Source organism: Bipolaris maydis (genome assembly GCF_028858645.1).
Source record: "Bipolaris maydis strain C4 unplaced genomic scaffold PSV08scaffold_1, whole genome shotgun sequence".
Classification (NCBI taxonomy): Eukaryota; Fungi; Ascomycota; class Dothideomycetes; order Pleosporales; family Pleosporaceae; genus Bipolaris; species Bipolaris maydis.
The window spans coordinates 2,517,093-2,539,684 of NW_027093857.1; the positions used below are offsets into that span (position 1 = coordinate 2,517,093).

Genomic DNA, 22,592 nt, shown 5'->3' on the forward strand with positions numbered 1-22,592 from the left:
AAAGAGTAGCAAGCTATTCTACAACAGGCAATAGATAACTATATTTTATCTTTACCTAACTGTTATAGGAAGGTAGAAGAAGCTAGGGGCTAGTATACTAAGTATTAAATATAATAATAACTTAGTTATAAAAAAAACACTTTTTTTTAATTTTATTTTTTAACTTTTGAAATTTTTATTAAAAACTTTTAAAAATAAAATATATTACTCCTTCTATATAGAAATAGTAGATATAATTTTTTAAGAAAATTTTATACTCTTATTAAAAAGATATTTAATCTTTAAATACGTATATTTTAAACTCCTAAGTTAAAGGCAGTTTATCTCCTTCCTTATGCTGACTAAGTAAGCACTAGTCCTATCTAGGTAAAAGTAGAGCTTCTCGGCTTTTTAAATCACTAACCTGATTAGGAATAGTCCCTATATTCGCTAAGTTATACTAGTTTAAAAATAGCAACTTTTAGTAACATATTTTTTCCATGTCACCCCTCTGTATTAATTAGCATTTATTCAGGAAAATAGTTATTATGAGAATATCCGTTCTGCCATAACAGGTATTCCGTTAAATGTGGATACAAATGATTCAGTTTCTTTGTCCCGGATCCAGTTTCTTCTCAATCGCACTGTCCAGTACGATACACCCAAATATCACATTTTCGCATTTCACCCACACCTCCACGCATGCCACCTCTCACCCTCCTCCCCTTTTGCCCCATGATGAATCCGCATATTCTCCAAGAACAATACTTCGCTCCCGTGCTTATCGCACAGTCCCCGTGAATAGTATCGATCTCTTGGTCGTAAAATTGCGCCTCGGGGGCGGCCTACCCAGCACCTTTTTTGCTTTTGCTTTTGCTTCTGTTTCTGGCGAGTGGATTCTTTGTCGCTTTCATCGCCAGAGGAGCAGGAAGAGGATGCGTAAGAGGAGGGTGCCGGGATGTAGGGGAGGAGGAAGCTGGGGAAGGTGGGTTCGCGGGGGTGGTTCTGGGGACTGCCGGAGATGTTAAGGGCGGCGGGGTTGTTGGTGCTGGTTGTGTGAGAACGGGGGGAAGGCTTTTGAAGAATGCAGCTAGTTTTTGGATGAGGATGGAGATTCTGTATTCGGGGTCTTTGTCGGTCTTGTTGGTGGTGTTGGATGCTGTAAAATCGTCAGTGTAGAGGCTGGTGTTATTCCAGGTAGTAGAAGACTCAGCTCTGAAGATTGATTGTGCGGGAATGAGTTCTCGTGAGTGTATTTCTCTACCGACGTGTGGAAGAGTGAAGATAGTTGGGTAGATTTTCCTACTTGCTGAGCTTGGGAGGAAAGCAGTGGGCTGCTCTGCTAAATTCGAGGTAGGGACCTGTGCGATGCTAGTGACTGGAGTATTGCTCGATGATATTTGTTGTTGAGTGTATGTAGCCATTTTGTATGTGGTTCAGAGATATGCGTGGAAATGGCATTCGCTCAGAAATAGGAAGAATGTGGAGTGTGATGATAGAGAACATTCGGGCGTTTCATCATGAGGTTAATATAATAAATGGGCAGCAATGTGCCGCTAACCACGCTGCTCGTGAAGCGCTGTTGCCTTGCTGTCGGAGGACATCACTTCCGTCCAACTCATCACATATCGTTGAATAATCATGCCAGCAAAGGCATTCGCAATGGTCGTGGAGAAGGAAAAGGGTACGTGGCCATGCGTCATCAACAGCATTCCATTACATTCCTCGACACTAAAGATCCTTGACCAAAGTCACCACAATACCATTCACACCAGGGCCACCACTCTCCCCTCCATCCAACACCTGCTGACAAAGCCTGAACCCAATACTTTGGTAAAACGCCCGAGCCTTTACATTCGACTGCACCATGTCCAAATGCACACCACTCGCCCCCATCTCCCTGGCCTTATCAAAGAATCTCTTCATCAACACCGTCCCCCATCCCTTTCTTTGATACTCTTTCAAGATATCAATATGAATATGCGCTGGATACTGCCGTAGAGTCTCTGGCCACGGCTGCAACATACTGCAATCAGCCTCATACACCGCTTTCCGAAAATGCCTAATGTCCTCTTTTTCCATGAGTGACGCAGCGTCATCGTCACCACCGACGTGTACATCAGGAGGAGGAACAAGCGTGCGGTCTACGCTTGGAGCAAACTCTTCGCGCCAGCGCTGCGCAAAAGATAGCGTGTCTGCTGTGCCGATGCAGTACCCGACTATGTGCCCATTGCCATCGTCAAGCACAAAACATGTTTCTGGTGTCAGGGCGACATAGGGCTTGTACCATAGGTGGGAGCCTATGGTGCGTGCAGGTTCCCAGTCGAGAACTGGGTCGATGGTTGAAAGATACTGCGGGAGCAGTGTTGTTAGCACATCTCAGTGGGTGAGTTGATTGTTGTGAATGTATATGTACCACGTGCATGCCATGCTCGAAGTCACGGGATGCGTCATATGGTCGTACAAACGGCGTTGCTTCCGCCATTTAGTGTCAGAGTTGGAAGGCCTGAGGATTGAACGTTTCCAACACCACGTTTGGTTTTATATGAATGCTCTAATTCTGAGACGCGCGAGAAGGAAAGGCTGATCGAAGCGATATGATATATAGTTATACGTGAAATACGAAATGTATGTCAGATAGTGGCAGTGCCAGCTGCGAGGCTGCGGGGATGGAGGGGTTGCATCCGTTTGTGATTGGCTGCTCACTATGGTAATATATATATATCTCCTGTCATCCAGATGAACACTGAAGATGTGTGTGTAGCAGCCTATATCGGGAAGCAGCAGTAAAACTGATGTTCAGGGCCATTTGAGTCTGGAGAAAAGTTAATTTTCTTGTGCGCAACAAGAACCTCTTGCTATCCAATTCAATAATTTGATCGTCAAGGAACATGTGTTTGTGAGCAAAGAATAAAGACTAGGAGGAGCACTGTATTCTTTTGTTAACTTATGATTTTTTTTAGACTATTCTAGGACTGGAGGTCGCTCGTTGTTAATCCGGAACTCCCGTTCCTCGCCTAGTCTCACCCGCCCTTTCCATAGATTCGGCCCCACGCGTTGCCAGTCCCGGTCCCTAGCAACGCTCAGTTTGATTTTTTGTTTATTCTACCAAAGCTGCGAAGAGCAGTTCGGAGATACGATGATCCTATCGGAATTCCGTCAAAAACAAATAGTTTCCGTTGCTACAAACAGAATGGCCATCTCCCCTGGTCTCGCATCGCACACATTCAGTGATCACATGCAACAGATTTTCATAAAGAAAACAACCTCTAATTCCCTTGTAGACAGCAATTTATATACAGTAATCCGAGTAAGCATTGATTCATAGTCCGTGTTACGAATAACAACAAAGTCATTCACTCAAGCACATGAGCTGTCCAAGCCCAGTGACAATGGTGTTGGATAATAGTGGCCCGCCAAACGCCAAAAGATAACGATCATCTCCCCCAACACCATGAAAACATGCCATCTCCTCCCACCCTAATTGAAGTATATGTAATGGAAAATGGGTATGCAAAGCCCAGCATTCCCAATTGATGAATGTCCACAAAAACACTGCATGATACCAAGAAAACGCTCACAGGTAGCGATAATCTGGAGCACGAGATCTGCGATTGCGACCTCGAGGATTTACTGGTTGCCTATCATATGCATCATTATCCTGTTGTCCCTGCGCACCGCCCCATTGCCCTTGCATTTGTCCTCCACCCCATCCATACTGCTGTTGCTGGCCGAACTGCTGACCATACTGTTGCTGTTGACCATACCCAAAGTTCTGCTGGGGAAACCACCCCTGTTGCGGCCCTTGTTGTTGGTGTTGCTGTGGAAAACCCATCTGGTAGCCATTTTGGAAGCCCATTTGGTTTGGCATCTGCATGGGCATTGGCATTGGCATCGGCATAGGCATCGGCATGTTCATTGGCATGCCCATTGGTTCCATTGGCGCGTTTTTAAGCATTTCCATTTGCTGAATGAATTCCTGTTCCATCTTCGACGCGGGGTCGGCTGCTTGACGCATTGCTTTTGGTGCGGTTGGTGGCTTGATATCTGTCGGAGGCTCTTTGCGCTTTTTAGATGAAGTAGAGTCAGTATCGGAGACTTCGTCCGCCGCTGCCGCAACAGAAGCACTAGTAGCACTAGTAGTATTTGTAGTGTCATTTGCGACGGGAGAATTTGTGTTGTCAGTAGCATGGGATTGAGAAACTGATTCATTTGTTGAAGCAACTGCTGCCTTTGCTGCCTTCTCCTTCTCTGCTGCCTTCTCTGCGTCGTATGCCTTGAGAGACTTGACCATATCATCGTCGGCAATAAGATCATCCATCAAAACATCCTCCTTTGCACAGTTGGGGCAAACTAAATCACCATCTGCAAGCGCATTATCGATGCACTCGCGGCAGTATGTCTTACCACAACATGGAGTCTTGACAGGGTCAACAAATCTCTGATTGTCGATTGGGCATTCGAGTCCGCGTTCGCGGAGCTCCTTGCTGGCGGCATCAGCACTCGCTGCGCGCGCACGTGATGCGTTTGTCTTCTCTTGAAATTTATCCCATGCCTTTGTGTCTGTCATGACCTGTACATATTCTCCATCAGCGTTGAGCATGATGCCCTTCGCAGCTTCCTCGTCGACAGGCTTCTCAACCTTCTTCAAGAAGGACTGTGGTATACCAGTTGTGCGTTTGGCCTGGAAGGCGGGCTTAAAGTCGGGGTCGTCGTTGGTTGGGCAGGCCTGTATCCAGTGACCTTTGATGTTGCAGCGGCGGCAGACGTAACCTGGTGGCGGTGGGTGCGACGGGACAACTACATTCTTGGTGTTGTTCTTGCGATAGACCGGCTTCGCGTGTGAAAGAGCCTCTTTCTGGGCATCCCATGCCATGGCGGATTCTGCCAGGAAAGCTGCCTCAGCATCTTCTGGTGTTGCATTATTCGCTTGAGGCAGAGGCGCCGCAGGCTTGGTTTGTGTAGTGATTGCGCGTGACGGCGCCTTGCCTGTGACATAGCGTGCTGCCCTGCCCTGCCCTTTTGGAGCAGGGCGTCGTATCGCGATGACGGTGGAGGATCGTGGTATAAGTGTAGTATCGTCCTTGTATTCTGAAGCTGGATCATCTTGCGGGAAGATGTGGAGGTTGAAGTCGGTTCCATCGCCCAGGCCGCTCGCGCTGATGATCTCCTTCTTAAGTTCGAAGACGCTTAGATCAGTGCCATTGAAGATTATGCGTTCGCTATCCCTGGAGTTTTTGAATTTGTAGAAAATGGACGAAGTCATAGTGGTGTCGTGTGTCGTGCGGCTTGGGTTGGGCGTGTGGTGAGAGAGGCGTGTTGTGATGAGGGATAGCAAAGGTCACCTTGGCTTTGCTTGAGTAAGCGTGCACGGACCATGTGTCGAGAGCCCCGGAACGCCACAAGCTGGAACTTGAGTTTGCAGGATTGGCGCACCGCGAAGAAGGTTCCACGGGTCATTAGATGGACACATTAGATGACAGCGCAGAGAGGCTATTAGATATCAAAGAAGTATTGGAGTTCATATAGTACGAGATAAGAGGGGGAACAAGCAAGTTCTATCAGCAAGAACAAGCACGTAGTAAAGATGCAGCTCGAAGTGTAGGACTTACTAAGACCCAACAAACTGTGGAAGAATAGAGCTGTCTCACAGGCTCTTTTTGTCGCATTCAAAAAGACCCAACTGCCTACTAATCAAAAGCAACCGCTTCTAGGCTCCCTTAAGTAGGTGAGCCCAGAGTCTTCCGTGGCGCTCCGCCAAATACGAAGTTCACGTGACTAGAAGATATCTTGTGTAGCGTAGTATGTCTTTATTGCATGCAGGGCTTGCCTTTTTGGTCGCTTCTTCAAGAGAAGTCCGTGTAGTTATTAAAAAAACCCCTACAAAGCAACAATATCAGGAAAAGCAGTCCAATATTGAATGACTACTCCATGAAAGAGATGGTAGCATAGCCAGTAGGAACGTGAACATAGATGTGCGATGTGCGATGTTCTTTTCAAGAAGCTCATGGATTTGTAAGCACCTCAGGGGCGTAAGCAGACAACAACGCGTTCAACACTATAACTAACTATGGGTAATCTACAAAACATGAAGAACAATCTTCCAGCAGTTGCATCTTCACCAAAGCGAATTACTCAAAGAGCGAACAAAAGAAACTACTAGCTTAGCGTGTCCGGCATACTTCCACAACACTTCTCTCTTGTTCCACCGGCAGACGAATCCAAAACCCAGATTCCAGAGACGTGCACTCCACCAGAATCACTGACCAATTACCAAACAGCATGTCACACAACCCCCCTTCTCATCACCACCATCACCACCACAACCCATGCACAAAGACACAGCCAGATCCAGACTCACACTGACCCCGCAGCCAAGAACACCGCGCACACGCATGTGCATGCATACTAACAAACGCCCTTCTCCGCCCTTCCACGAGGGGCGGCGTTGCACACGCATCGCACGTATACCATGCCATACTAAGAAGCAAGGATATATACAAGATTGCAAAAGTGGGGAAAGAACAAAAGAGCCGACCGACAGCAAGAGCGACATCCAACGAAGAGCTTTCAAAACAGTAGCGTATGTACAGCGGTTAAAAAAAGCGGAGAGAGAGGAGAGGGGGGGAGTTTCACATTTGCCTAGTTGACGTCTAGAACATACACATACACTTTTTACCTACGTATGCCTGACGGGGCCTGAAACGGGGAACCGCTAGCGCAAAAGGCGACCGAAGATGCTGGAAGCAGAAAAGCTACGAAGAGAAAGAAACTTTTCCCGAGCTCAAAGAAAAAAAATACGCGCAAAGTCGGTGGTGCCCTTTGTTTCATATTCGTCGCTGTGATGTGTAGCACGTATGGAGATTTTTCTTGCTCGGAGGGGGGGGGGGGGGGGGGGGGTCGTGTCAAACTCTATCGTTAGACATGCCATGACGTTTTCTTAAAGCACTGTGTTAAGTTGTTTCGGGTAATTAGGAAAGAAAAAAAGGGGAGGTGGTCAAAAATGTTGCAAGCAAGCAAATGTGTGGCATTTCATGGCTATGCTTAGGATAATATGTACAAGAATGGTCTCTTCTCTCTCCTTCAAAAAATAGTCGTTATTTACAAATAGTCTTTGTCTGTTTGAAAAAAGAAAAAGGTGTAACAAGACAAAAGACCGGGGGGTTCTCCACGAGGATTAAGCGATTGGGATGGTCCACGTTACGGCGACTTTACCCGGTTTGCCATCCATCAACTCGCGACGCAGTTTATGCAGTAATTTGTTTTTTTTCCTGTGCTGCATAGAAGGTGCTCTAGTACTCAAGATCCTTGGCGTGCCTCTTGGCCAGAGTCTTGACAGCAGGGCCGGGAACAGGGTAGCTGGAGAAGGAAGTGAAGACGTTGAACTTGATACCAGGGTCGTTGGCCTATATCTTGTGTTAGCAGTGTTCTGATATGTCAATCGGGTGAAGGGCATGCTGATCTTACAGTGTAGAAGCTGGTAGCGGGAGTGCCACCGCTGAGCCTTCCGGTTCCAGAGCCCTCAACCTTGAAGTTGATGCATTGGGGGTATGCCTGTGCGCCGTTGGTCTGGCCGGCCGCGTGCAGAGCGATGATCTCGTGGCGAACGACGTAGTTTCCGGGAGCAACGTTGGGGAAGGTAATGTCCCACGAGAAGTTGTTGGCGATCAAGTCATCGGTAGCCCACTTGCCGGGATTGCTGCCCGACTTCCAGGCCTTGGATGAAATCTTGGTCCACTGAAGGCTGGAGGGGTTGACGGAGCCGCAGTCGCCGTTGCAAGCAGCAATGTACTCTTGGACAGGACCAACATGGCTGACGGGCCAGGTATCCCACTTGAAGGTGACCTTGCTGCCTGGCTTGACGGTTACGTAGGCACCGTTGCTCTTGCCCTGCTTGTGGCAGACAATGTCAGAGGTACCAAAGGCATCGGGAGAGACGAAGCCGTTGTCGAGGTTGTCGGCTTGCCAGCCAACAGTGGCAGGAATGGGGTTCTGGTACTTGAGAGCGGCGTTCCAGCCCTGGTATTCCTTGCCATCGGCAACGACCTTGTCAACATGACCGTGAGCTGCCACAAGGGGCGCAAGGAGAACGAGGAGGGAGAGCATAATGGTGGTATTTGAGGAGGTGGAGTGAAAACGATCGTTTCAAACGATGCAGAGAAGAGATTGGAAGTGAAGAGGCTGTTGCTGAGAAGTCCCTGTTGAGCAAGACCTTGAGGCTGGATTCCTTCTTGTTCATATACTCGTCGCCATCCTTCTAGCGTCATTCTTTCAACGCCTCCACCTACCTTCGACCAGGTTTTCCATACGCCTTGCAATCAAAAGATTCATTTCGAAGTACTTGTCTCCCCGGCTTCTGAATTGTGGGCCATCCGATTGTGGAAAGATCACCCCCTGTCGCCACGCTCTTAGAACGTGACTGAACGTTGAGGTTCCAGTCCTGTGACTGGGTTTTGTCGATGTGATAGGCCAGGTGTGTAAAAACGGGGCCTGGATTAATATCGCTGGTGCAGTATTCTCCTACACGTTGGGGCTAGGCAATATATTCTCGGCTAGGGGCATGGCGCCTACTCGCAAGGTCACCAGCCATATGGCAACCTCATTGAGTCTATAGTGGAACATGCCATTTCCATGTTTTCAAACAGTGGAAACCCTTTCGGGCCATTAACGGAAGGATCATGGCCGCATGAATTTGCAATCGGTCGCAGTAGACTCACGGCCAAGCCGGTGATCAACGGTCGCGCTGGTGGTCAACAGTCGCAATCCGTCGCCTTCAGTACAATAGCAGACAACCATCTCTGATGTCAACAGCCGATGCACGGCAGTCAGCTGTTGCACTACCGTTACCCGACATGCAGTAACCTTCTAATCCACGAGCATGTAAGGTATTACTCGCAGCATTAGCATGATGATCTGGAATGGTTTTCGTGCTAGCACGTTATGTCCGATAGCGTGTAGATCCTTGTAGAGGTTAATTTGAATAGATTAGAGGTGCGGACCGCTGAACCGAACTTCAACCACATTCACACAACACCAAGATGCCACGAGGCTGAGCCTGCAGGTGGTCGAAACAAACCAAGGCAAACAGATTAGGAAGGACCTGAATCGGGAATCTTGACGCCAAGCACCTTTAGCCCGATACGGCACATTGCGTTCGGCGAATCTCTTGTACTTGGCGTCGGACTTGAAGGTTGTCATGAGTTCTAGGTTCTAGGTTCATGATTCAAAACACTGACATTGCAGGATTGTCCAAGAAGTACTCATACAGTTTGACGTGTCTGAGGGTAGCTGTGGTTGATGCATGTGGCCGGCGTTGAGTAATTATGTTGCCTGGGAATTTCTCAGTTTAAGAACATCGCAGGCCGTATGCCGCCAACGCTTCCAAAGGCTTTTTGAGAAGTTTTGAGAAGCTTTCAGCGTTGTCCTCTGCTCCACAGGGTAAGGCTTGTGCGCTGATTGGGTGGCTGCTTTGCAACACGAAATGCTGCAAATTAAGTTCAGGAGCCCGGAACGCGCCGTAGTAAGGTCGTCTTTCCAGACGTTGGTATCCACATTGGCCTTTCTTCCTATAGGTAAGGATCACGAATATGGCAAATGGAAGTATGATTACGTGGTTGTCGGCAAAGTATTTACTACAAAGGTGTCGCTGATTCGGATGAGTGATTAGGGTGATTGAGCTCCCAATTGTCCCTATGTTCAGTACGCAGCCTTTGGATCCACATAAAGAGTAGCTTCCGCACGTGCTCTGTATCAGCCCTGAAACGACGGACCTACTGCGTGCATTCATGTGCATGTATGAACGGACATACTCTCGTTCGGCACCAAGTGTATCATGTACGAAGTGGGCGAATAACAGTTTTGCATAGGCAAAGTCAAGGTTGGAGAAGTTTGGTCTCAGCAGCTGCACTATGTGCTGAAATGGCGATGTGATAAGAGAAGGGTTGTGTAGGGCCATGGATCCAGTGTGCTCAACAGCTAGTACCTGCACAAAAAAAGCATGGCGCTCTTCGGTACCGCAGACACACGTTGTGAGGGTCATATGATATCGCGTCATGTCGCAACGCCTCGGACGCGGCTACTACTAGATACTTGGACGTTGATAGAAAGCATAATGACGGGACAGGCAGAGAATAAGCTGCATAGGAACGAGCTAGGACGGCGCGGGTGTGTGCTGACCGATACCCGCGATCGACGAACGACAGGCACCGGGTGCGTCACGGGCAATTGGTTGCGTCATTTCCTGTCGCATCGTCATTTTGGAGACCGGGGGAGTGGAGCGATGGCTGGTGTACGCGGTCAAGAACGGGTTCGAGAATGTTTATGCTGGCGGTGGTGACGGGCATCTATTTCTGAAGCTCGGAAAGAGTGAAAAACGGGGTGGGGATGACGCGTCATGCCAGGGCGGGACCAAGAAAGCCACTGAGGCGGACGAACAACAAAACCAGCAGCGAGCCCAATCAGCGACAGTGGGAGCAGAAGGACCTATGGGAAAAAGAAACGAGGGAGGGTAAGACGGAGCAGTGCGCAGGACTCGCCGGGGCTGACAACAGAAGGGATGCCGGATGCTTTAAGGCAGACTGCGCCTCGGCCGAGGGTGCCATGGGCTGGGCGTGAGGGCTGTTCGGAGACGGGTTTGCTCCGTGCGTGTGTTAAGTATTTGCATCTTCCATAGCAGGCCGGCCTGGGGTGGTGGTGTGAAGGAGGGTGGGTGAATTACGCGTTCTTGGGACGCCAACAGCTTCGGACGCAGCTCGACGTCGACCGGGTGGGCAAGGATAAGCCAGTTGCGACGGGCGAAACCCGGGCCCTGCCAATGGGAGGCGATCGACAAGACCCAATGCCTCGAGGCCGACGCAACCCATTACATACGATGTACGGCGGTCTGGCAAGAAAAGCTTGCAGCATCGACAAGACAAGAGGTCGAGCAAGCAGGCGGGCGCAGCTGTCAGCGGGCGCGAGTATATAGCTACACCAAGCCACCCAAACCGGCCTGCGCCAAGGCATCTCCTCCTCCCACTCCCCACGGCTTCTCTATTGTTCTTTCTTGCTGGCTTGGTGTGACGTTGGCCACATCACCTCATCATCGTGTCCGGTAATCGTAAGCATAATACGATTGGCCCCCTCCATTTCGTCCATCCGCACCCTCCAGCATCTTCCGGCACTTCCGCTCCACCAGGCCGTCGCCATTCACAAAACATTTTTCATCCAAACACTCTCTTCTTCATTCACTCACTGCCCTCTCCTCGTCGTTGTTTCAATCGCTTCCTCAGCCCCGACCATCGACTATTTTGCATCTGCTGTACCCCGCTATTACACTAGCCCACTTGCACTACCGCCATCATGCCTCCATTCGCCCCACCCTCCATGGTCCTCCAAAAGAGAGACAATATGGGTTTCCAACTCGCCCCCTCCCTCATCATCTTCCTCGTCATCCTCGGAGCTGGTGGCCTTGTATGCTGCGGCTTTGCCATTTTCCGATTCTATGGCAAAGACCCTGACTCAGAGGTCTCTCATTACAACCGCTCGCCCGAGCAAGACGCCTACATGCGCGAAGTCAGAGAGCGCAACTGGTCCAGACTTCCCCAGTTTGGAATGATGAAGGGCGTAAACTATTCACAACAACAACAACATGCCCATGCACCCATGAGTCCAAGGTGAGCCCTGACCACTTTCACCTTTCACCATGGCACGACGCTGACCCTAGTAGCGCCAGCAACACCACTTATGGATGATGCACAAACAAAGCCACTTTCTGCACATTGATGCAGTCAGATAAGATACGATGCCATCACTGCATGCCACCATAAGAGCCATGTTGGCTAAACATTCAAACACGATCAAGAATGCACGATGCTACGATCCGAAGGCGCACGGAATGTGATTATTTCGACAAATTTTCGGTGCATATACGCACCCTCCAGTACAGTTACGAGGTAGTACAGACTCGATACAAAAGTCTGCGTCGAGTCTGCGGGTTCGCTCTGCGTTTCGCACTGTCCGAGTATCAGCTGCAGAGGCGCTAAGTGCGGTGCTGCCGACCAATGTGATTAAGGTTCTCACGAGCGGTTACGATAGTGTCTGGGTCCTAGGGGGAGGAGCTTACCCGAACACGGATACGGGTGTTCCTCTTCCAGCGATGGACCATGATTTGAGCATGTGGTGGTCCATAGAAGCCGCAACTGAGTGTTGTAGGAGTTCCAGCTTCAGCCCGACTACATCAACGGGTCATGCAATCCAGGTCAGATTTTCTTTCTTTGTGATCATGCTTGCTTATAGGTCATCAAACTATACGACGTCCCTTGCCTTGGCGACTACTAGCATGGTGAAGTGCACTGCAATGACCCACCTCCACGTGTCGTTACTCTAGCAACACTAGTAAGTCCAGTGCTAGCTCAACTTACCATTCGATCATTACAGTTCAATCAACCCAACCTACTTATATATATTCTTTGCAAGTAGAAGAGAGGTGTACGGGTCTTGACAGAAGTCCAGCGTATCCTTGCACTCTCTTCAGAGCAAGATGAAGAGGATCTAAGTGTAATCGTAGCTCCATCAACCCTCAGTCATATCTCTTCTAACCGAGAAGTCCCTCTGTGATTGCTCCCATCTTCTAAAGTCTCTCTGACAGCTATCGGCCGCCAGTCACGTTGGACAACATGCTGCATGGTCCACAGCATTGCAGATGCTTCCAACATGGGACCAAAATAACAAGCATTACACGTGTAGAACGCAAGACCCTGCAGATTATCCACACCCTCCTTACCCCAAGTAGCCTGACACATAGGTCTACTACAGAGTATCCAAATATTGTAAGTGTTGCGAAATGTTCCAAAACGTCCCTGTAGGAGTACTCCGATGAGGAATTGTCGAACTACGCTCTAGAAGATGGTCGCGTATGCCAACATTTATCATATTTTTTTTCACTTACAAATGAAGAAGAGAAGCATCACCTTTTAACAAAAAAAATATGAACACACAAATTTCAGGACGCATCCTCCTCGTTGATTATATACCAAAAGGCAAGGGTAAGGTGCAGAATCGATTAGGTGGAGACTACACGTTACAATACGCCTCCGGCAGTTGTTTCACAACCGGGCCGGCCTTGGTTACACTATTCCGGTTATCTTTTTGTGCCGCCATGTCGCACTGGAGGTGGATGCTCCGTACCTGATTTGTACATATACCGGTACAGTGTTTCAAACTTTTTTTGCTTTATTGTTTTGCCTAGTCCTGCAAAGGTCTCCCGGACATGGACATGCCCATGCTTTTTTTCTGGTGACTGCAGCCGGAGTTGGTCCGACGGGGTATGACATATGAGGTTGCCCGGAATCCCCTCACGCTAACGCCTTGTGGTTGTTTCCTTTTCAACTGCCGAAGTATCCAAGTGTCTAAAGACAGTTCTCATTTCCAAACACCATGAATCCGTTTACAACTACAAGAGTTCATTATGCGCTCAATGCCAATTTTAAGTTAGGTCGCTGCTATACTGTGGTGATAGGCCAAAATCATGTATGTGCTCGGCGTAACACAGGCTGGGGTAAGCAGCAAGACCTATACTATATGTAGCTTAGCGTCCGTTGAAACCATTTAGAACATCTTATTAGACTTTCTCTCTGATAGATTGGGCATAGATTCATCCAAAGAAGCGCCTGATCATCGTTTTTAGTGTCTTTACGTTACGTACGAAGCTTTTCCCTACTACCACAGTATGTTCTGCTTGACAAGCTTTTGTCACCTCATGCCCAGGATAGGCATGCCTACCGCCACCGCCGATCGTCCCACTCAATACTGCCCTACCCCAGCTATGGCAACCAAAAGAACCAATACAAACACTTACTTCCCCGCAACTAGTCATTTGACTATTTCTGCGCACCAATTGCTGGCCACCGGTAGTCTTGGACCTTCTTCATTTGTGCCATCTCTACCTATCGGGTGACATTCTCAATCCGGATCACAAGCGTAGTGACGTCGGCGTGGCCAAAGCACATAGTAGGTACATACCGGTGGTATGCAACCATGGCCAGGTCGCTATGTACATATGTAAGTGCTTGTAGACCATCAATATGCAGCTTTGAGCTCCTGCTTGCTCTTCGTTGCGCTTTCGCTCCATAGTCGGTTTCCTTAATACTGCGAGTCCGTCTTGCTACCTGACTGCAACATGCGCAACCAAGTGCTTCTCGGTGTGCTTTCCAGCGTGCCTTTGCTAGTCTCAGCACAATGCCCAGATTACAGCGACTACGCGACACAGATACATGAGCCGCTAAGCTCAGGCAAGTACCGTCTTGCCTACCAGCGGCCGTCAGAAGAGTGCCGAACCTTTAAATCTCAAGGCCTTGAAGATGTCATCACCCGCATGAAGGACGTCATCAAGGATCCGGATCTGTATCGCCTTTTTCAGAATGCATACCCCAACACGCTCGACACGGCCATCAAATGGAAGGGATATGCTGCCGACAACGCAGAGGAAGAGTTGACTTTTGTCATTACTGGAGACATCGATGCCATGTGGTTGCGGGACTCGTCGAATCAGATGCAGAGCTACCTGCCACTGCTGAACGCGAGTAGCGATGCCAATTCCATTGCAAGTCTATACCGCGGTGTTATCAACTTGCAGGCGCGGTATCTGCTCACATCTCCGTATTGCAACTCATTTCAGGCACCCACCGAAAGCGGTATCCCTCCAGCCACCAACGGCTACTCGAATACAGATCAGGTCCACCCTACGTACTCCAACCAGAGTGTATTTGAATGCAAGTATGAGCTAGACTCGCTCGCAGCGTTTTTGCAAATATCTGCCGATTACTACCAGGCAACCGGGGACATTGAGTTCTTTGGAAAATTCAAGTGGGTACAGGCTGTTGAAGCCGTTCTAAACGTTGCAGATGATATGACGCTCCCGACATATGGTGCGGACGGAGCTGTTTTGGATAGCCCATATACATTTCAGCGCTTAAACGTACTAGCTACCGAGACGTTTTCCAACTATGGAATCGGAAATCCAGTCGCCAATGGTACAGGCTTGATTCGAAGCGGATTCAGGCCTAGCGACGACTCTACCATCTACCAGCTCTTTATTCCCGCCAATATGATGTTCAGCTCATTCCTGGCGCCCACTGCTGAGATTATGGGAAAGCTGAATGGCACCAACACCAAAGCGCTTGCGCAGAGGATGTCTGCACTCTCAGAGTCACTGCGTACTAGCATTGAGAAGCATGCGACAGTTGATCATCCCACTTTCGGCAAAATCTACGCGTTTGAGATTGACGGGTATGGCGGGCGTAACATCATGGACGACGCCAACATTCCGGGCCTTCTCTCTGCGCCCTTTTACAAGTACCCGGTCAATAACGAGACGTACGCCAACACGCGTAACTTAGTTCTCAGCGCGACAAACCCCTATTATATGAGGGGGCCTGTTATCAACGCAATTGGCGGACCACATGTAGGATTAGGTAAAGCGTGGCCTATGGCATCTATTGTACGCATCCTCACGAGTAATGACGATGCTGAGATTGTGAACGAGTTGAGGCAAATCGTTAGCAGCACTGATGGGTTGGGCCTCATTCATGAAAGCGTAAACTCGTTCAACGCGAGTGATTGGACAAGGCAATGGTTCTCGTGGGCGAACGGACTTTTTGGGCAGATGCTTTTGGATCTTGAAGATCGCAAGCCGGCATTGCTGGAGACGAGTTTCCAGTAAAACTCGGGAGACTAGTCCTATCACGGACGGACGATTATCGGAAATGCAGTCAGCAAATGCCCGTCAATGCACCAGGGCTTGAAACCATGTGCTACAAATGTCATATAGATTGCCAGGCAACGCCTGCTGTGGCACGTCATTGCTTTTTGCCCTCTGCTCGACAAGTGACCCTGCATGCAACTGACATGTGTTCAAGGGATGAACGATGTGAGGTGGAACACATGCCTGCCGCGTACCAAACTCATCCATGTGTGAAAAAAAAACAAAAAACACACAGGCTATGCATGACACGCGCGCACCCGTTCCCGGACATGGGCGTTTGCAGCACACTTAGCAGAGTCAAACAAAACAGGGTTGATAAATGCCGGCACCGAGGGTTCTCGTGGCCGTCATGGCAACGTAGCAGGCTCCGCTTCCAAGGTATGCAATGCAATGCAAAGCAAAGGGAGGCTTGGCCTGGTCATACTAACGACTGGCCATTCCCGGCCCAGCAGTGAGACCTGTGCCGCAACCAGCGCTACACTATCGACTGTCAGGCGTTTGTGACGGCCACATGCTTTGGCTACATGTCTAGGCTGGCCTTGGGGTTGGGGCGAGGGTGGCCGTTGGTGGGAGCGGGGTCGTATGAGGAGCCGGCTCCGTGATGCCAATGGTCGTGGTCGTGGTCATGGTGGAGAGAAGCAAGCAAACAGCCCCCACGAGATAACCCATGCCGTGTCCTCAGCAACGACCAGGACCGGAAACCCGGCGACCATGGCGTTGTTGCAACGCCTCGTGGACGCTCGACCTGCTGTGAGTGGGGTCGCTTGGTCCGTAGGAGACGATCGTGTCAGGGGCCCGCGAGTTAAGCGTCGCTGTGTGGCGGCCCACAGCGTAACCGCGCGCTCCCTTGAATCGTGTCTGGGATGCCGTTGGCCAGCGACAGCAGGGGAGCCTGGGATCAAGCAAGATGCGATCTACCGTACCTTTTCAGCTCCTCCCGCGGACAACCTGCCCGTGGCTTGGCTTCTTGAACCCTATGCGCACTTTTTCTCGTTCTCTTGCACCCGCACACAAACCAGGCCCGTCCGCTGCTGCGCGACCCAAACTATCCGTGGTGCCAATTATGATAAGGTAAATGCTAGCGGCATCGATGGCCTCATATGCACCCGAGGGCAATAGCCTGCCGTCATGGAGAGAGCACGGCTGAGGAAATGAAGGAGCTGAAGTCTCCTCTCTGGTGGACGGCCCCGCCAACCAACGGGAGCGCATCATCGCATAAGTCCGATAATGCACCTCAGAATCTGGCGTGTTTTGAATCAGGCATCTAAAATCCATCTGCTCCCAAAAGCCCGCGCCCGCTTGACATTGCTCTTTTTTCCTGGCATAGCGAGAAGGCGCCAGTGGCTGGCTGTCATTCGCGTAGTGGCTCCCCCCGACCAGATCAACCTACATCTCCGACCTACGATCCGCCGCTGGTCTTCTTTCCTTTTCATACCCTCTCTTTTACTTAGTATACACAGGCCCTCGGCCCGTTTCGCATAGAGTGTTTCACTTAGCCGACATTTCAGCGATTTGGACGTCGATGCTAAGCGCTCAGCCTGCATCCTCCCTCACCACCTATATACCAACATCATCCACAGGCGCCAAACCCACCAATCTTGGCCCTCCCCAACTGAGCCTCAGTCTCCACAATCCAACACTGTGCTGCCGGTCGGCAACAGCCTGCATAAAACATCGAGGCTTTTTTGTTTGCTGCGGAAATTTCACAGGCCGGCTCTCCATTCCTCAGGCAGCGTGTGCCTCCCCCGGTCAGCCTCGCCGTATTCCGACATACACCCTCGAGGGCTCGGTTTCAGCATTCTTCTAAACGCTTGAATTCCGCCCACCAATCACTGAATTGTTTTGCCCCGTTTCCTGGACATTCCTCTGACGCGGCCATACACAAGGATCAGGCTCAAACAAACCAACACGTACTTCTGCATGGACTTCTATATTTGACACTCTTGGTCCCATGCAACTCCTCAGACTGAGCCAGGGCTTAGACGCATACGCGCTTCAAAGTTGACAGGCCTTACTGTTATCAGCCTAGATTCTTCCGCTATCGTGGCCATGGACAACACCACTCTCCACACTTTTCTCTTGTATGTCTACCCCCCTCTGTGCCTCCTACTTCAGTGCCCGTCGCTCACCCTCGTATCAAGCCACTGCCCTGCCGCACTACGCAGTGTAGTATTACTTGGATCCTGGGATAACTTTACCCGGTCATACCCACTGGAACTCGACTCACGCGGGGGCCGTAATATATGGAAAGGGTGCTTTACTTTTTCTGACATTATCTGCGACGGAGACTTGACCCAGCAATCACCAAAACGCGACGGACCACTAAAAATGGGTGGCACTTATTGGTACTATGTATGTTCGCTGCTATACCAGGCGGCTTTGCAAGCTGACAGCAATATAGTACAAGATTGACGGTGATGAGGAACTACACAACCCTGCTGAAGAGTCTACAACGTTTTGCCCTCTTCTGCCAGGTCAGCGCCTCAACGTTCTGGATGTACCTCGTGAAGGACACGGTCGCAGCCACTCTGACACAACTTTCGCTTTTACACGTAATCCCAACGATAGATATCTTACGCCAGTTCCACCTACGCCTCCAAGGTCGCATCCTACTTCAAGGCCAGCGGGGACACCAGAGGCATCTACGCTTCCTTTGCCTTCGCCCTGGACCCCGCGGTCTGCGACACATGCGCCCATGGATTGTTTCTTGTCGCCACACACTGTGCGCCATGCGCGAAGCGCATCAGCATCGCCCTACTTGCCTTCCACTCCTATCTTCGCAGACTTCAAGGCCCTAAAAGACAAACTGGCCTCAAAACGAGCCAACTCGAGAAATCGATGTGGATCGAAACCCAGAGAGTTGGACATCAGCTCGCCTGTGCTTGTCAGTGGTGGAGAAGACCTCAACCTCATCCCCTTATCAGTGTATCGTCCATCAGTTGAATCAATACGAGAGGCCCAACCAGAGACTACGCCGCAGCGGTCTTTGCCCTCATTGAGAAGGAAGTTCTCCCCATTGGCATCGCATCCTGTGGACCCTGATCTGGACTCTGCTTTTGGACCTGCGGAGTTATCGGCAATAGAGGAGCGCCCTACGCGCAGACGATCACATGTGCCCTCCTCAATCATCACTAGTGAATTCCAGATCGAGCAATCCAGACTTCGTGCCAATTCAGCAGATACAAGGCGAACACGGCACTATCTCTTCTCTAATGATCCATGGCTCACCTCACCCAAGTTGATGCAAAATCCCCAAGAGAAGGACACCGTGGTGGAGGATGACACCCCATCTGCCCCTATCTTATCGCGACCCTCTAGCTACCTTGGGGCCCCAACACCAGACGAGCGCCCTACATCTAGCCATGGTGAGCGTCCCAATCCAACATTCCGGAAGTCGCTTCTCGACAAGGAGCTTCCCGCACTTCCGCGCTACCTAATACCCGCACCCCTATATGCCTGCAATCGTTCTCCAACCACGAACTCCGAAGCCGAACAGTCAGAAGACGAGTTTGAAGAAGCCGAAGACGAAGAGCGCCTGGACAACTTGAATTTGGATTTGGATTTGCAATTCGAACAAAAAGCCCGCAGCCACTTCTCCACCTGGAGCAACGACTCCATCGGCTACAACTCCCCCATCTCGGAGGATGACGAAATCGTCCTCTCCCCAACCTTCAGCTCCCTCACCAGCAACGACAGCGATGCAGACATACCCCAGGGCCTGCTAATCCGCTACTCATACGCGGACCCTACCCCCTCTTCTCCAACCCACCTATCGCACCTCCTCTCCCAACTCCAACTCCCAACCACCACCACAACCACCCCATCTTCCCCTTCTACTTCCTCTTCTTCCTCATCCAACAACGACGAAGAAGTAGAAGACTACGAAGAAGACACCACCTCCACCCACCGCATCTCAACCCCACCCCGCCTCTCCGAACTCCGCATCTCAACTTTTGGCTCCGATCTCTTCTCCTCGCCCCCTTCCTCGCCCCACATCCTCTCCACCACCTCCTCCCGCCGCCAAGCCGCCTGCTTCGGCCTCGGCTTTCAGTACAGTCTGCCCGCTGACGAGACAACGAGCAAGAGTACGCTGCCGGAGAGCGAGGTCAGAGTCGAACGCATCATGCATCGGCGCAATATCAGTCTGCATAGAGAGAGTGCCGTTAGTCGCCTTGATGCCCTTATGGAGGATTTTGGCTTCCTCGGTGATGCCCTGATTTGACATCATTCGCGCGCATGCCTTGTTTTTTTTTACATGTTGCGGGCGACTGACACACACGTATATCCTCATTATGATGACTTTTTTTTGAGTGAGTGAGAGAGAGATCTTAACGGCCGATACAATATTAGAATTTCTGGCTTTTTTTTTTATAACTTGCGGCACCGCTTTCTATTGGGCTGTTTTGATACCTCGCTGTTCTTTTTTTCTTCTTCTTCTTGACAAGGTGCGGCTGTTGAAGCGTTGCGGTTTTGCTGTGCTCCTGTCCCCTTTTTTGCTGTCCACAGCTTTTTTTTTACTATATATACCATTGACGACCTTTGTTGTTGTTATTGTACAGCGGGATTAGCGATAGCTGAATGCAATTTAACTTTGGATATTTTGCTACATGGTCTTCTTTCCTTTGTTGTCAGTGTGTGCTTGGTGAACCTGTGGACTTGGTGTTGTTGGGCCCCTCTTTCACCACCTCAACATTCAATTTGCATAACATGTTTCATTTCTTATGACATGACCTGCCACATATGATGTTCGAGTATACAACGGCAATTCCACTTTCACCTTCGTAGACAAGTCAAAGTCTTCTGTTCTCAGCACAAATCCATGTCATTTCCAGTTTTAAGTGTCTATCTGGACCCCTCTACATCTGACTTCCCAAGTATAGCCCAGGGAACCTACAGTCCTCAGCACATTCGCCCACTCCTTGCTGCTGGTAATAGATTCCGCTTGCGTCTTTAACAGAAACATGACATCGCTTATGAGATGGTGTAGTTTTCGGCAACAGACTTTACGTCTTTGGAGAAGCTGATATCTTGACCCATGGAGAGTAGGGTCACAGACGAGACCTGCAGTCTTGATCAGTATGCTTTTTCTTTTGTGCTTGTTTTCTAGTGGATGAGCTTGACGATCGCAATAAAGACTTACATCTACATCTACAAAAGGTGTGCTCTTGCTGAAGCGAATGTTCATGGGGAAGAATTCAGAGTCACTGCCGGCTTGAGCCTCAAACTCAAAGCTACCAGAGCTGTTCGCCTCGTCGACGGCACCAATGTTCCACTCGATACTATCACCGCTGACTTCGTAGACGGCGTCAAAAGAAGACACGTTAGGCTCATCCGTCTGGTAAGGGATGGCGACAGTAACATCCTTGAGCGAGTCGCCACCGGTAAGCTCATACTCGACTGTGATGTTGTACATGTTGCCAGAGTCCTCGACCCAGACACGGAATGTGATAGGTGGGTCCGAAATATCGTCTGGTCGTGGTGCCAGCTTCCACTTCATGACGCCAATACCCATGTTTGATGGGAAACCCTTGCTTGTGTCAGCAAGTTGAATGACCTTGTCGTTCCTGAAGACTGTCTTGTCGACTTTAGGATGTGTCATAAGTTGAGCACCACGAGTGTCTCCCGTGGCCAGGTCCAGCTTGACCTGTGTGAAAGAAGCATCGGTGATCTTGAGTTGCATCTCGCCCTTGACTTCAAATGACTTGAGAAGACCTTCGCGGTCGAGTCTCGCCGAGATGGTCTCGCTGGTGGTAATGTGGACGGGTTCGCGGTCAGTCGAGGTCGATTGGCGTGCGCTTGCTGGGGCTGCTGCAGCGGATGCACTTGGCTTAGGTGCAACAAGCGGCTCCTCTTCAGCTGGCGCGACCTCACCAGTGACTTGCTCGTACATGTTGCTGGTCTTGTTCTTCTTTCCGAGCTGCATACCCTTCTTGCCGAGAGCCAATGGCTTGCTCGATGCCTTCTTCTTCTCGGCTTCATACGAGTCGTAGGTGTCTGTAACGTTGGTCGTGGGCACGCTGGGTGTGAAGGTAGGATACGATGGCGATCGACCACCCATTCCACCTCCCATGCCGCTTCCCATACCTCCTCCCATACCTCCACCCGCTCGCTGCGATCTCGACATCTCCTTGCGCTGCATCTCGAGCTGCTTGGCCCGGCGCTTGCGCTCCTCCGAAGCCTCAAGCTCCTTGTTCCGTGCGATAATTTCTTGAATACGCTCCTCGTGTGACTCCATGTCCAAGAAAGTCTTGATCTGGCTCATGGTCAAGTTCTCCCTATATCCTAGTGTGACAATCTCATCAAAGGCCGTCAGAAGCTCGAAAGCGTTTTTGAGAATCTCGCGCTCATCGAGAGACTTGCATATCGAGGAGCAGACCTGGGCGAAGAGGTGCAGAGTGTTGATGTCTTGGAGGATGTTGGATTGTAGATTGGTGATCAAGACCATGTAAAGTTCGTCGAGGGGCTGGTAGACGTAGCGCACGTTGTCCTGTTCGCAGGTGGTATGCTGGGTTCCACTGTCGGCGAGCTTGGGGAAAGAGGCGAGGAGAGCCTCAATACGGGAGCGCTGCATTTCTCGGAATTGGCGCGAGAGGACTGCCTTGCCGCCTCTTGTGCATATTGAAGCCGCGAGGACCACCTGGCTTCGTCAGCTTGGTGCGGGTGAATAGAGGGTCGACTGCCATGTGTCGTGTACAATTGCATACCATTGTGGCTAATGTCTACCTGGCTGTGTTGAAAAGAAGACGAGAGAGGCTGAAAAGTAGTGGTGACTTGGGTGGTAAGGTTGTGGACGTGTAGCCGCGTTGCTGGAGATGGTGGGGAATATTATTGAGACGGACAGTTGTTCAAGACAGCAAGCGTATCTTGAAGG

General features: G+C 50.2%; 9 protein-coding genes across 9 annotated transcripts; 4 read left to right on the plus strand and 5 right to left on the minus strand.

Moving 5' to 3' along the window:
• Positions 1 to 824: 824 nt before the first annotated feature.
• PSV08DRAFT_346443 (uncharacterized protein) lies at positions 825 to 1,403 on the minus strand (the record flags this gene model as incomplete). Its single annotated transcript, XM_066092781.1, has 1 exon — positions 825 to 1,403. The coding sequence occupies one exon, from the start codon at positions 1,401 to 1,403 to the stop codon at positions 825 to 827; it is 579 nt and encodes a 192-aa protein (XP_065950011.1).
• Positions 1,404 to 1,710: 307 nt separating this feature from the next.
• PSV08DRAFT_358238 (acyl-CoA N-acyltransferase) lies at positions 1,711 to 2,578 on the minus strand (the record flags this gene model as incomplete). The annotated part of the gene is made up of 2 exons (XM_014220167.1): positions 2,396 to 2,578; positions 1,711 to 2,331 (listed from the first exon to the last, which is right to left on the minus strand). The coding sequence occupies exons 1-2, from the start codon at positions 2,462 to 2,464 to the stop codon at positions 1,711 to 1,713; spliced, it is 690 nt and encodes a 229-aa protein (XP_014075642.1). The 5' UTR covers positions 2,465 to 2,578.
• Positions 2,579 to 4,173: 1,595 nt separating this feature from the next.
• PSV08DRAFT_258764 (DWNN domain-containing protein) lies at positions 4,174 to 5,302 on the minus strand (the record flags this gene model as incomplete). The annotated part of the gene is made up of 1 exon (XM_014220168.2): positions 4,174 to 5,302. A coding segment is annotated over exon 1 (1,071 nt), but the record flags the coding sequence as incomplete, so codon positions are not given.
• A 1,747-nt stretch (positions 5,303 to 7,049) lies between these two features.
• On the minus strand, positions 7,050 to 8,085 carry PSV08DRAFT_398205 (glycoside hydrolase; the record flags this gene model as incomplete). Its single annotated transcript, XM_014220169.2, has 2 exons — positions 7,050 to 7,385; positions 7,447 to 8,085. 2 exons carry the CDS (start codon positions 8,083 to 8,085, stop codon positions 7,272 to 7,274), a joined length of 753 nt encoding a protein of 250 aa, XP_014075644.2. The 3' UTR covers positions 7,050 to 7,271.
• A 2,900-nt stretch (positions 8,086 to 10,985) lies between these two features.
• Positions 10,986 to 11,840, plus strand: PSV08DRAFT_258773 (uncharacterized protein). Its single transcript, XM_014220170.2, has 2 exons — positions 10,986 to 11,633; positions 11,687 to 11,840. The coding sequence occupies exons 1-2, from the start codon at positions 11,320 to 11,322 to the stop codon at positions 11,709 to 11,711; spliced, it is 339 nt and encodes a 112-aa protein (XP_014075645.1). The 5' UTR covers positions 10,986 to 11,319; the 3' UTR covers positions 11,712 to 11,840.
• A 1,945-nt stretch (positions 11,841 to 13,785) lies between these two features.
• PSV08DRAFT_406708 (glycoside hydrolase) lies at positions 13,786 to 15,817 on the plus strand. Its single transcript, XM_014220171.1, has one exon. It carries the CDS (start codon positions 14,138 to 14,140, stop codon positions 15,677 to 15,679), a length of 1,542 nt encoding a protein of 513 aa, XP_014075646.1. The 5' UTR covers positions 13,786 to 14,137; the 3' UTR covers positions 15,680 to 15,817.
• Positions 15,818 to 16,111: 294 nt separating this feature from the next.
• PSV08DRAFT_242864 (uncharacterized protein) lies at positions 16,112 to 16,840 on the plus strand (the record flags this gene model as incomplete). The annotated part of the gene is made up of 2 exons (XM_066092293.1): positions 16,112 to 16,217; positions 16,254 to 16,840. The coding sequence occupies 2 exons, from the start codon at positions 16,112 to 16,114 to the stop codon at positions 16,838 to 16,840; spliced, it is 693 nt and encodes a 230-aa protein (XP_065950012.1).
• Positions 16,841 to 17,770: 930 nt separating this feature from the next.
• On the plus strand, positions 17,771 to 20,081 carry PSV08DRAFT_406709 (uncharacterized protein; the record flags this gene model as incomplete). The annotated part of the gene is made up of 3 exons (XM_014220172.1): positions 17,771 to 17,802; positions 17,863 to 18,073; positions 18,123 to 20,081. 3 exons carry the CDS (start codon positions 17,771 to 17,773, stop codon positions 19,941 to 19,943), a joined length of 2,064 nt encoding a protein of 687 aa, XP_014075647.1. The 3' UTR covers positions 19,944 to 20,081.
• Positions 20,082 to 20,421: 340 nt separating this feature from the next.
• On the minus strand, positions 20,422 to 22,552 carry PSV08DRAFT_258801 (uncharacterized protein). Its single transcript, XM_014220173.2, has 3 exons — positions 22,426 to 22,552; positions 20,862 to 22,358; positions 20,422 to 20,782 (listed from the first exon to the last, which is right to left on the minus strand). Exons 1-3 carry the CDS (start codon positions 22,426 to 22,428, stop codon positions 20,693 to 20,695), a joined length of 1,590 nt encoding a protein of 529 aa, XP_014075648.1. The 5' UTR covers positions 22,429 to 22,552; the 3' UTR covers positions 20,422 to 20,692.
• Positions 22,553 to 22,592: the final 40 nt, after the last annotated feature.